Source organism: Dreissena polymorpha, chromosome 1, assembly GCF_020536995.1.
Source record: "Dreissena polymorpha isolate Duluth1 chromosome 1, UMN_Dpol_1.0, whole genome shotgun sequence".
NCBI classification, from domain to species: Eukaryota; Metazoa; Mollusca; class Bivalvia; order Myida; family Dreissenidae; genus Dreissena; species Dreissena polymorpha.
Window position 1 is genome coordinate 92,936,411 of NC_068355.1, and position 12,701 is coordinate 92,949,111.

Consider the following 12,701-nt stretch of genomic DNA (forward strand, 5'->3'; position numbering starts at 1 on the left):
GCTTTTCAGAAAAGACAATAAATCTGTAGATTAAATAAACGTGAGACTGATTGGAATTAAAAAGGAATGACGTCTTTTTAGCAAAATACTTCTGATGTTACCATACAAAGAGTTTGAACAGTGGTTTACGTACTTGATCCCTGACAAAGCAAGCATCCATTCCGATCTACGTGCAATCTGTCATCGGCATGCTGACGGGTGGACAGCCGTTTGTATTCGAAATCGGTCGGTTATGGTTTCCCTTAATTAATGATTTTTTGGTAAAAATGGATGAAACACTGTCTAGATTCCATGACGCGGGAAGGGCATGCATGAATAAGCAATGGTTAGATGTTTGAAGTTGCATTAAATGTTAAAACTCTCGTATGTACATCATTTCACACAACATGTCAAAAGTTAATTACATGCTTAACTTAAAAAACACTGCGTTGGCTGGTGTATTTATGTCGTATTTATTACATATGAAGATGCTAAACAAATGCTTTATAAAAAAATAAAGTGATATTCATCTTATAGTAATATGACAAATACTAATAAATGACCATTATCAATACATGAATTGGTATTATTGCGTTTTCATTAAGTTTAAAATCAAAATAAATTGCGTGAGTATTCATTTTAGCAAACATGTATTCTTCAAAAGCAATCATTGTCTATCTACCTGCGCTGGAGCATATAGCGCAATTATATATCATCTAGGTTTATCTTCTGGCATCTGGACAGGACGGCAATGGGGGGACATACTGCAAAAGATACACCCAAAGAATTGAAATCTAAATGAGGGTAAAATTCACGTTAAGATACTGTCACAGAGTTCACAACACAGGTTCTTTAGAATGATGTTAACATTTCCGGCAATGTTAACAGGTGAACATTTAAGCATAATTGTATTAAATTTGATATGGTATACAAATACAACATAAAATGAATACAATTATTTAAAAAAAAAGACCACAACACTGATACCACGATTGGTTCACGGTTCTGATTCTCTAGGTAGAAAGTTCTCTACAAAGCTAAGTTATACTTAAGTAGTGAAGACCTGGGAGATAACTTTATATCTCAAAATCAATGCACGTGTTTGATATGCGGAACAAAATACTTTCCCTATCGCTTACAGTACAAAAGCACAATATTTCAAATATTTTACAAAGGTGCACAATTTATTATAATTAAGAAAATTTTATAAGACGGAAATCGTTCAGGCATGATGTATATGGAATACAGTATTAACAAGTTGAGAGTTTATGGGTGCCTTTGGCATGATTTTAAGAGCTCTTTTACTTTTAAATATGTTATAAACGTTTTGTACTGTGCTGTACAGGCGAATGGTCACATGATTCAAGTAAAAGACTAGCGGATATTAACACAACTTGCCCTCTTGATAATGTAAATTTCTTATTTCTGTATTTGAAAACCAAAGATTCGGTAGAATACGGAATAATAATTATTATAAATCTACTTGGTTATTTATTAATATGTTATGTATTTTACCAAGATCATGGTTTCCCGCTGAAGATGATCCACTTCCTTGTGCGGACGAAGAACTGCTGGGCGCTGGTGTTTGCACAGATTTGGAAGTACTTGACGGATGTGTAGGACTGGTGGGGCTGTTAGTTGAATACGACGACGGGATATTAGAAGAGGATTGAGTCTGCGCGGTACTGGCCGTGCCATATGTGCTTGTTGGATTGAAATGTATATCAGGATTCATACCAGGATGGAAATTACCGAATGGGCTGTGGGCAGTGGTCGTGGCAAGGCTGCTGGTCGCTGAACCTACAAATAATAAATCACCTTTTTATAAACATCCACTTTTGAAATATAATAACTGCTTGTATTGTTAAATTCGCAGCTTATTGAATTCTATCAACAAACAGTGCTGTATCACAAATGATTTTATAACATTGTTCACATGATTTTACTTCTATTACAAGTTTTGTTAATCTTACTTACAGAGTTATTGACGTTCTCAATTAGCAATTTACAAAACAGGAGCATAAGCGAGGATACGGTTTAACTAATTTAAAACATCTTTATATCGAAAACATACAATAATGTCGACTAACACATAGTGCTCTTGAACAAGTTGACCCTGGACAGCAATTGTCCCATTTATTCAAATAGTTAGAGATTTGACTTAATAATTCTGAATCCATCTGTGCATGAGGTTTCATGCAAAATAAATGAACATTTATAAAAAAGATCAACAGTATTTATCAACAAATCAATGGAGTTTGTTGCAGACATAATACACACTAAACACTGCGAATATAGCCTTATATGGAACACTTTAAAGCATATAACAACAAACACGATATCATTTCTATAATCATACATGGTAATCACCAGTCTGCACGAAAATATCACATACCTGAAGCTGATGGGCAGGAGGCCGGGCATGTAAAACAACCATTTGCGTACTGAGAACATCTGCAGAACGGGTCAAAACTGGCACAGAAACGGCGGGCTGGTCGGGCGTCTTGGAAATGAGTGATTATATTTTTCCGTGCAATTGTGTGATGTTTAACAGTAATAAAGTAATACAATAAATACTATTGGACAAGACAATGTTGGAATTTACATAAAATACGCAATTTACCAAATATGTCGCAACAAATAATCGTGACTGCTTTGTACATTTTCGAAAACAATAATCTCTGTTATCCTTATTTTGTAATCACTATAATCCCAGACTAAATGCCACATTGTAAATACGTATGCATGTTTATGCTGTTAAAAAATGAACGCAACACGGGAAAAATATGTTTTATATAGACTTATTCAATACAATCGTAATCTAACCTTATAAGAGAAACATATTTCTGTATGTGAAATATAGGAATCCTAGTTGTTTTAAACTATAACCGTAATAGAAAAGTACAGTGTCTGAGTCACAACTGAATATAAAACAACAAGTACATTCAATTCAGGCTCAAATGGAGTATTTCATTAATTAACAATATAATCGTTTTATGAAGCTTTAATTGTGCCCTTATAATATAGCTTTTACTTACATATTCCATGAAAGCACTCCAACAATAAAATATAAAGGACAAATCCTGTTTTCATGTTTAATGAGTTTCCGTTTAAAAGAAATTATACTCAATTTTATACAAACAATTACAAAAAGGTTTCTTTTTGTTGTTTTCTGTTTGTTTGTTTTCGTAAAAGTTAAGCTAATAAAGGAACTATATATAAAAGTAGAAATATTTAACGAATGTAAAAGGCATGTAAGCTATTCAACAAAAACACAAAGTTATGACAATGACCGATAATAACGCGAATTAAATATGACCTCCTCGATAGCAGTCTGTCCTTTTATCAGCTTTTAGGTGACTTCAATTCTTTGAAGTAAAATAATCAATGGCTCTGTTGTTCAACTGTGAATGAACATGTACTATTGTTTTCAATATTCTTACAGCTACTCACAAATATGTGTAACGTTGATTGTCTAATTTTCTGTATGAAACCAACATGTCTGTAGTACTTACCAGCATATCAGTTTGATTTGAATTTTGATGCTATGATATTAATAATATATCGTTACTTATATGTAATTGTTAAGTGAATGAATCGTGATAAAGTGCGCGGTTGTGTAGTTCCTAAATCCCAATATTGTGCTCTGATTTGATTTGCAATTACCGTTTTAAGGCTGGGGTTTCGGTGGTATTTATTTGTGTTTGTAATTTGCGTTGTCCTGTTTTTTATTCAAATGGAATGAAGAACAATTATTGCATATAAACACCTCGTAGTCATAATAATTTTCACGAAATTTTGCATTTCGAGCCTCGATTTGTTATATAATAATTAAACAGTAAATTGAATGTATTTTGCTCATTAAACAAAACTTATTAAACAGAACATATTTGAAGCGTGTACATCCAACAGAGATCACTTGGATCTTTGTTAAAATTGTGTTGCACATAATTTAATTCTTATGTGTTTCTTGTTCGGGGAATTTTCTATATCGAAGCTGCATTCAACAAACATGGCAATTACCATATCACTTCCGATATGTTGGCTTTCTTTTATATTAAATTACGTTACTATCCTCACTTGAATGTGTCTAATTACAGTAATACCATACAAAAACCATTTAAACAGAAGTACGGAGTTCGTCGGGTGTCAGTCCTGTGAATACTGTTTAGCACAATATGATAAACAACGTTTGGTCGTTTACGCATTTCTCTTTGTTTCGGTAATTTTCTCACTACTTAAACTCATATGTCCATACTCGCACATACATAGCAATACAAAATGGTAATCCTAGTTATATAAAAGTAAAGTTTTTGTTAAATATTATTATCCCTCTCAAATAACGGTCAGGAAATTCAGACTAATGTGACACCTTTATGATGAACATAATATTTACTCAAGAGTTCTATCACGTAGTGCCGGCGATAATCCAGAAATGCAATTCATACATAATTTTTTTTATTGATTCAACTAAACTAGGTACTTAACCATGCAAGTAAGAACGCACCTCGCGTTATCGTTCGACTCCCGCTCCGTAGACAAACGTCCAAACTGCTACCAAAATGATACATTTCAAAAATATTGAATTTGTTGATGTATGATTTGTGTTTTGGTTTTTTGGGTTTTCTGTGTTTAACATAACTGGTCACGTGCGTTGAAAAAAAATCTAAATAACATATGTGTTTGCTTGTGAAGGTTCCATAAATGTAATATTTCTTGTTTTCAATGTAATAGACATATTAATAGGTTATCGGTTGTGAGATTACGCGGCAGCTGTTACGCAATAAGGCCACGCCTATCAAAATACATTGCACAGCTCGACATGCGCGAACGAAAAATAGCGATCAAGTTTTAAAAGAAAAATTGCAATCTTTATTAAGTTTATAAGACTAAAAATCACTATATTTAATAACCCGATCCGAAATATATACTCAAAATGACATAATATACCTATTTTAGCAGTATGGCTTTGCTTGCATCGCTTTTTGCCACGTTTTCTACATGATAAATGCTCGTGCAATAAGGTGTGTAAAAACGTATGCTAATCTAATGCTGACCTTATTTGTATATCTCGTGTTCCGCGTATTGTTATTGTTACCACCATAATTATGGACAAGGTCGTCGCCTGTCTCGCATAGTATCAGTAAATGGTCGGGTCATGATAATTATTCGTCTCAGATGATATGATATCAATAATTGGTGTTTCTGTTTCAAAATTATTTTCTTTTTCGCGCAATTTCGAGTATGTCGAAAACATTTAAGTCTGGCGACGATATCATATTTATTGAACTATGCATTGCATTGCATAAGCATATAATACACTTTACTTTTAACAATGTAATGTTGTTGTATGTGAAGTACCGCACAGATAAATATGATTAAATACACATATTGTAAAGCTGATATAGTTATCGATATTAGAAATGAGTACTATTATATAGTAAATTCTTTATCAAACATTGCATTAACGTTTTGTAGTTTAGAAAGCAAACCAAACACTTTTGTTCATCGTTTCAAATAAAATAGTCCAATTTACGAATATTGTGTGCCTGTTGTTATTACCGTGACATGCAACTTATTTAAATATGAAAATGGGCATATACGAGTAACTAGCTACGTGTGCAATACTTTATGCTAATGCAAATATGTATTTCCATTTTTATGAAGATCCGCGCTCGACATTAAAGCGACTGTTATTCCTTTAGTTCAAGACTCGCATCTACGTATTATTAATTTTGCCGTCAACTTCGAAATACATAGATATAATATTATTTCTTTAAACAACATTAGGTTTTCATACTGTTCATGTGTAAGATACCTACGAAACATGCATTTAGGTTAGTTGCTTTTCCCGCCACTTGACTTTTGCCAACATATGAAATAATATTTTTAAATTAAATATGTCTAATATTTTATTGTCAAGCTGGTATGTCCATGTAGTTGTTTATTACAGTTGATGAATATCGCGTGAACAGTAGTGCGATCGAAAAGATCCAAACATAGTAAGTTACATATACATCGCAAATTTTAGTAATATTTTTAACAGCAGCCATGACGTCCATTAAAGTATATGTAATTAAATGTACACTAACTGTAAAATGCGCAACAAACACTTTAAAAGCAACCTATTGCGGATGTAAAAAGAACAATAATAAACAACAAAATTAAAATGAACAAGAAGATATGATACAAATCAAATATTTGGTTGTGCCATTTCCAATTTGTTCAATTCAATTAAAAAGTTCACTAAAAAGCTGAGCGTGCTTCAATTAACTTAGGTTGACGCATTACTCCGTCTTAGACATATATTTTTTGTTACGATAAATAAAACTGATCTACCTTAATTTCATATAATAACACGTTAACATGTCAAACAGAAAAAGGAATTTCAAATGATAGGGACGGAAAATTGGTCATTTCATTATAATGCTTCTAAGGTATTTTTATATATATTCTTTAAATTATTCTCCTTTGACGACCAGCCATTAATTGTATATCTCTATAAAATACCATGGATTGAAATGTTATATGATGTATAAACTGTATAAAATGTAAAATGGTAGCATCATACTGAGAACACCAAAAAGATTCACTTAAATGTTATTCTACAAATTAAAATGTAGTATTAATCATATTTATAACTTAAAAGCAGCGATCAATTTCAAATCTTATTTAATAACTGAAAGGCATGCATTTGATTAGTGTGTGCATGTATAAAACGCTCTTAAACTTTACGAGAAATTGATCTTTGAGTTGTGCTGTTAAATACCTAGGAGCACACATCCAATTGAGATCTTGTGAGCAATGTCCCCTAGTTACTGCTGAACACATCAGATTCATCCATAACCTCTGTTTCCAATAGGTCAATTATATGATTGTCTGGATGTGTATAAAACAATTACAATGTATCAATAATTCATATCGACACATTTCGCGTTAATATAAACGCCGCCTTAAAAAGGTGTACCCGTTTTTGTAAAACATTATAAAACAATAATGATTTAAGGCTTATTTCATAAAGAAAAACTGCATATTCGCCTGTGCTATCATATAGTTGTAGCATAATTTGAATATGTCCCTTAACTTGAGTTGAAAACTTCGCCACAGCTATAAAGCAGACCTATGTGTAACATGGTCTTCCGTTGCATAACTATGATTTTAAATTTTCACTCGCTCTCAAAATGCCGGGATGACTTTAAAAAAAATATAGTTAACGATGGTTTTAAACAAGAAACATAAGTTTGACTTAAAACATAGGCTCATGACTTAAAACACAGATAATTAGTCAATTTGCCGTGATGTTTGCCTTTGAAGTTGTAAATTTTGTTTGTTTTGATAAATTATGTATATCAAAACGAAACATTATACTTCGTCGCTGTATCGTAATATTTATTCCTTGATGAAACAAAATATGTTATGTGATGTTATAGCAACGATATGATGAGTGTCATTCAAGGCAAAATAATTTCTTTTTTTTAATTATTATTACTGTTATTATTATTATTTTATTTTTTTAATAATACTATTATTATTTTTAGTATTGTAATAATAATTATAATAATAGTAATTATTATTATTATTTTTTTTATTATTATTATTATCAGTAATAGAAGATGGAGTAGTTGGTGTTGTTGTAGCAGTACTATTAATAGTAGTAGTAGTAATAGTAGTAGTAGTATTAGTAGTAGTAGAAAAAGTAGTAGTAGAAGTAGTAGTAGAAGTAATAGTAGTAGTAGTAGAAGTAGTAGTAGTAGTAGTAGTAGCAGTAGTAGTAGTAGTAGTAGTAGTAGTAGTAGTAGTAGTAGTAGTAGTAGTAGTAGTAGTAGTAGTAGTAGTAGTAGTAGTAGTAGTAGTAGTAGCAGCAGAAGTAGTAGCAGCAGTTTAACTGTAGTGAAAGTAGTAGAAGTAGTAGTAGTAGTAGTAGTAGTAGTTGTGATTGTTGATGTTGTAGTAGTAGTAAAAGAAGAAGTAGTAGAAGTAGTAGTAGTAGTAGTCGTAGTAATAGTAGTAGAAGTAGTAGTAGTAGTAGTAGTAGTAGAAGTAGTAGTAGTCGTAGTAGTAGTAGTAGTAGTAGTAGTAGTAGTAGTAGTAGTAGTAGTAGTTATAGTAGTAGTAGTAGTAGTAGTAGTAGTAGAAGTAGTAGTAGTAGTAGTAGTAGTAGTAGTAGTAGTAGTAGTAGTAGTAGTAGTAGTAGTAGTTGTAGTAGTAGTAGTATTAGTATTATTAGTAGTAGTAATAGTAGTAGTCATCATGATCATCATGATCATGATCATCATGATCATGATTATCATTATGATCCTCCTCCTTCTACGCCTCCTCTTCCTCCTCCATCTCCTCCTCCTCACCACCATCATCACCATCATCATTATCATCATCAACATCATCACCTTATCTTCATCATCATCATCATCACATTCATCATCATCATCATCATCATCATTACCATAACAATCATAAATGATCATCATCAGCAGCAGCAGCAACAGCAGAAAAATTGTTATCATCATTATAACAACGGTCTTATTTTGAACACCGATAACAATATTGGAAGGCGTTTTTTATTTTATTTAAACAATCTATATTTGTTAGATATTTAGATTCTTTGAAGTCATATTTCTTAAATTATTTCATTTGATTACACATATTTTTTATAATGATGCATGTTTCCTCTATGTTGTTCTTTCATTTTGGCGTTGTCTAAAGACGAACATATGTAAACGAGCCACAACGACAAATGAATATACCCGCTTAAAACCAATACATGAAGGCACCTGTCGTGTTTGCCTTGTTTATGCATTGGCGACTTTTAAATCCGCCAACACTAAATAACGCCAAATCAGAAACGCCACCACACCTAGTTTGTACCTAGAAGAACACAAACATGTCAACTGAATTTATTGTACTTGTGCCAGCGTGTTTACTCTGATTTGTTAATATGCCGTGTTGGTGGGTTTAGAGGTCGACAACACGCGGTGATGCCAGAATGACAAAACTTAGCGCCGAGACGACACTACGGACACATGCCGTTTTTGTATTTCGCCATTCAAAAACTACCAACGTCAAACTTCACATAACATTACTTTTTGATATTTAAAATTAATTAAAATCAATTTATATAAAGTAACTTACATCACATGCTTTAATATTTATAAAAGCACGTAAAGCCGTAATTTACATACACCAAAACTTAAATGTATTTTGCTTACATTTCCCATATGTATACATCCTAATTATGAATGTTTTGGTGGTAAAGTTTAATGCAAATTCCAAAGATGCAGAAACCGTATCGATGGTATTCGCGTAAATACAGTTTAGTGTAGCCTAGCTTTAAATGATATAATTTAGGTTTAAACATAAAACAGGGTATGGCACGATGGACTATTTCACAAACTCTTATCAATTTCCGGTGTTTATGATCCTGATCCATTCATTGATACTGTAAGCTACCTTACATGTAAGATACAAATGCTCATCTCTATGCGCTCAATTGTAGTTTGAGTTTGAGTCCAGCAACAAACTCTTAGAAGGAAGACGGAGACCGTTTAACGTTTTACATAATGCATCTTTATTCAGACAAGCATTAAATATTATATAATACAATAATATCTCTAAACTGTTAGAGTTGACTTAAAAAGGATGGACGTTTGGTGAACAGTTGCTCTGCTTTAAGGTTGTCAATATCATAAATAGTACTGATATTTTATGAAATACTATAAACGTTCGTTTTACTTAAATACCGGTAGTTAGTATGTACAAACAAATTCTGATTATTACTTCTAATTCGTGAAATGAAAATGTTTTATGAAGTATTACTGTTTGTTTCTTACTTTTTGGAAGGGTTTTCAATTGATCGAACAGTGATGTTTGTTGTTAGCAACTGTTGCCAAAACTGTGCGGAGAACCTCCTTTTATACCCTTCGGATGCTGCAGATTTGGCTGCAGCCAAAGATTCAGCTGCAGCCAATCACAATCCTGCAGCATCCTGCACCATGTATGGAAGTAATGCGGTTACATGTAAACAAGAACATACTTTTAATAATAATAAATCGACAATCATCATAAATATCACATCTTAATCAAAGAAGGCAATAAGTTTGATGACTTGAAACAATAGACACCTTTAAATATGCATGTATAACAATACAATATTAAATGCTGCAGCATGAAATCTTAAGAAATTCTTACGCATTCAGCGTCTCAAATAGTTCCCTGCAAACTATTATGTTTTAACAGTTAATATAAATGAAGAGTTTGCAAGTTATAATAAATATCATCTTTTTATACAAATAGAGGAGTGAATATTATAATTTTACAGCCTATTTTAAAGTCAAATGCATGCAATAACACTCCACCATATTCCTACGTATGACGTCATCAATATACATTGCTGCAACGATTTTGACAGTGCAGGAATTTCGAATATGTTGGATTATTCTCACAACAAACAACATATAATGGACTAAACACAAGGTAAATACAAATATATAAATATATTAGATCTTGGAGAACATTATCTTGCTAAATGCGGTGCACTGTAAAGACAAAATGTGAACAACAAAAATAATGTGCACCGATATTCGGATGAGGAATGAATTCGGATGATATTTACATGTTATACATGAAATATACATTACAATACTAACACCCTTCTCGCACTTCGTGAAATGTATCGAAACCCAACAAGCCGCGTTCGCCATCGAGGATTGATCTCGGAACCACTACCGATCGGGCAAGGAACCCGTCAGGGAGGCAAAGGTTCGCCGCTGCTGTACCTTATCTACATAAATGGCTTGATAGAGAAACTTGAAGAGAGTGGTGATGGCCTGTGCAGTTATGACATAAATACGGCTTCGCCTACTGTGACCGATGATATGGTTCTAGTATCATACTCTAAAAATGGACTCGAGAGGATGCTTAAGATTTGCTATGAATATGCAAACAGGTGGAGGTTTCTTTATAACGCATCGAAGTGCTCAGTACTAGTCTATAATAAGAAGACAGAAGAGACTTCAACCTTCTATCTAGGACATGATCGTCTGCCCGCGAGCGACAAGTATACCCATCTTGGTATTGAATGCAACTCTCTTCTGACCATTAATAATGCGATTCATGATGCATGCGTGCGACTGCGAGGAACATACATGAGCTTGTGCTCAAAAGGGGTAGCGCCTGAAAGACTGAGTCCACCAACTCTCTTAACGATATTCAACTCATCTGTTATCCCAAAGGCCCTATATGGCTGTGAGCTATGGAACAACAACAAAGTGATCTTGTTCAACTTTCTATTGTATATAACTTTTGCCTGAAACACATGCAAGGGTATGACAGAAACATCTCAACAGATTATTGCCTGTCAATCGTTAAAACCGTTCCGATATCGAATGAACTGGAAATCAGAAAACTAACTTTTTTCGGACAAATATGCAGATTGAATCATTAATACCTAGCGAAAGATATCTTAATAATAGACTTATACGTCACATTGAACTAGAAGGCAAATGCATCGGATATATCCCTGATGCATACAAGATACTACAAAAAGTGCGACTTAATGAACGTCTTACGATCATACGTCCAGGATGGAAATTTCCACACAAAGCGACAATGGAAAAAAATAGTTGAGCGAAAAGTCGTAATGAACATTACCAACGAAATACAGAGTCGCATCAAAGGCAACGATCAATGGGGAGTAACTGTGCATGTAATAGACTTCAATAATTACTCCCCTTTATGGAGAGTAGCAAACGACAACCCAATAATAACTAATGTGTGTAAAACTATATTGAATAGCATAGGTATGTTTGTGTCGAGACAATATGTACGAGAATGCAGACATTGTTGCCTGAAAACCGTTAATCTCGTAATTCATAAGTTGTGTTATTGCCACCTGTTAGAGGATAAGCGAAATCATTTATGGACAGCTCAAATTGAATGCATCGGTATATCGGAATTTACGCGCTTCATCCACTTAAGTGGCTTAGAACAAAGTGCATCGTTGCTGAAAATGATATCTGAAACTGTTGACTCATATTTTGTGCATTTTAAATTGTGCAAAGCTGCTGTTAGCATCCTGAACAAGTGTTAGACGCTCTAAGCCAGGTTTTGTGTGTTTTGTTTTTTTGTTTTTTTTTACACATATGTTGACATGTCTATCCAATCTATATTAGTGTATCTTAACACTATATAGCAGCCTTCCGTGGAAGGCAAAACCTATGACACATGTAAAGTATATTCGTCTATTATGTCTTTATTTTCGCTTTCTCTTTAAGACATATCCTCGGCGAATAAGTTACACTGAAAAAAAAGATTTTAATTATTATTTCAATGTGATTATTTTCCTTAGGAATTAACAATTATTTATCATCTACATAGCTATGTTTTACTTATCTTTGTAAATAATCTAATTTAATGTATTGAGTTGTTTCATTTATGATCTCATGTGTGTGTATATACTCGATTGTACTTCCTTGCTTGTATTATATGATATGCTCTTAATGAATGGAGGAAAATAAAAGTCTATCTATCTAACTTACGATAAGATACATTAGATGCAACTGTTAATTCGGCGTGATTCTTTTGTGCATAGATATATGGGCTAATTACAAAATTTAGGAAAGGCTCGACACTATTGTTTCCATGAGCTGATTTGCGGTTACGTTATTAACTGCTAGAAAAACAGTGCCTTTACTATACAAGGCATCACATAAATCATACCACTACTT

The 12,701-nt window shown here is 33.0% G+C and overlaps 2 protein-coding genes across 2 annotated transcripts in view; both read right to left on the reverse strand.

Annotated features, from left to right (window-relative positions):
- LOC127840886 (mucin-5AC-like) overlaps positions 1–3,372 on the reverse strand; it is a 451,267-nt gene extending 447,895 nt beyond the window's left edge. Inside the window, exons 1-3 of the mRNA XM_052369351.1 lie at positions 3,018–3,372; positions 2,375–2,482; positions 1,495–1,779 (exon numbers count right to left, since the gene is read on the reverse strand). Coding sequence (XP_052225311.1) covers positions 1,495–1,779; positions 2,375–2,482; positions 3,018–3,072 — 448 coding nt within the window. The 5' untranslated portion in view covers positions 3,073–3,372. The remainder of the gene's footprint in view (positions 1–1,494; positions 1,780–2,374; positions 2,483–3,017) is intronic.
- The window catches only part of LOC127841010 (DNA-directed RNA polymerase II subunit RPB11-a-like), a 492,318-nt gene that overhangs the window by 95,432 nt on the left and 384,185 nt on the right, over positions 1–12,701 (reverse strand). The window lies entirely within an intron of this gene.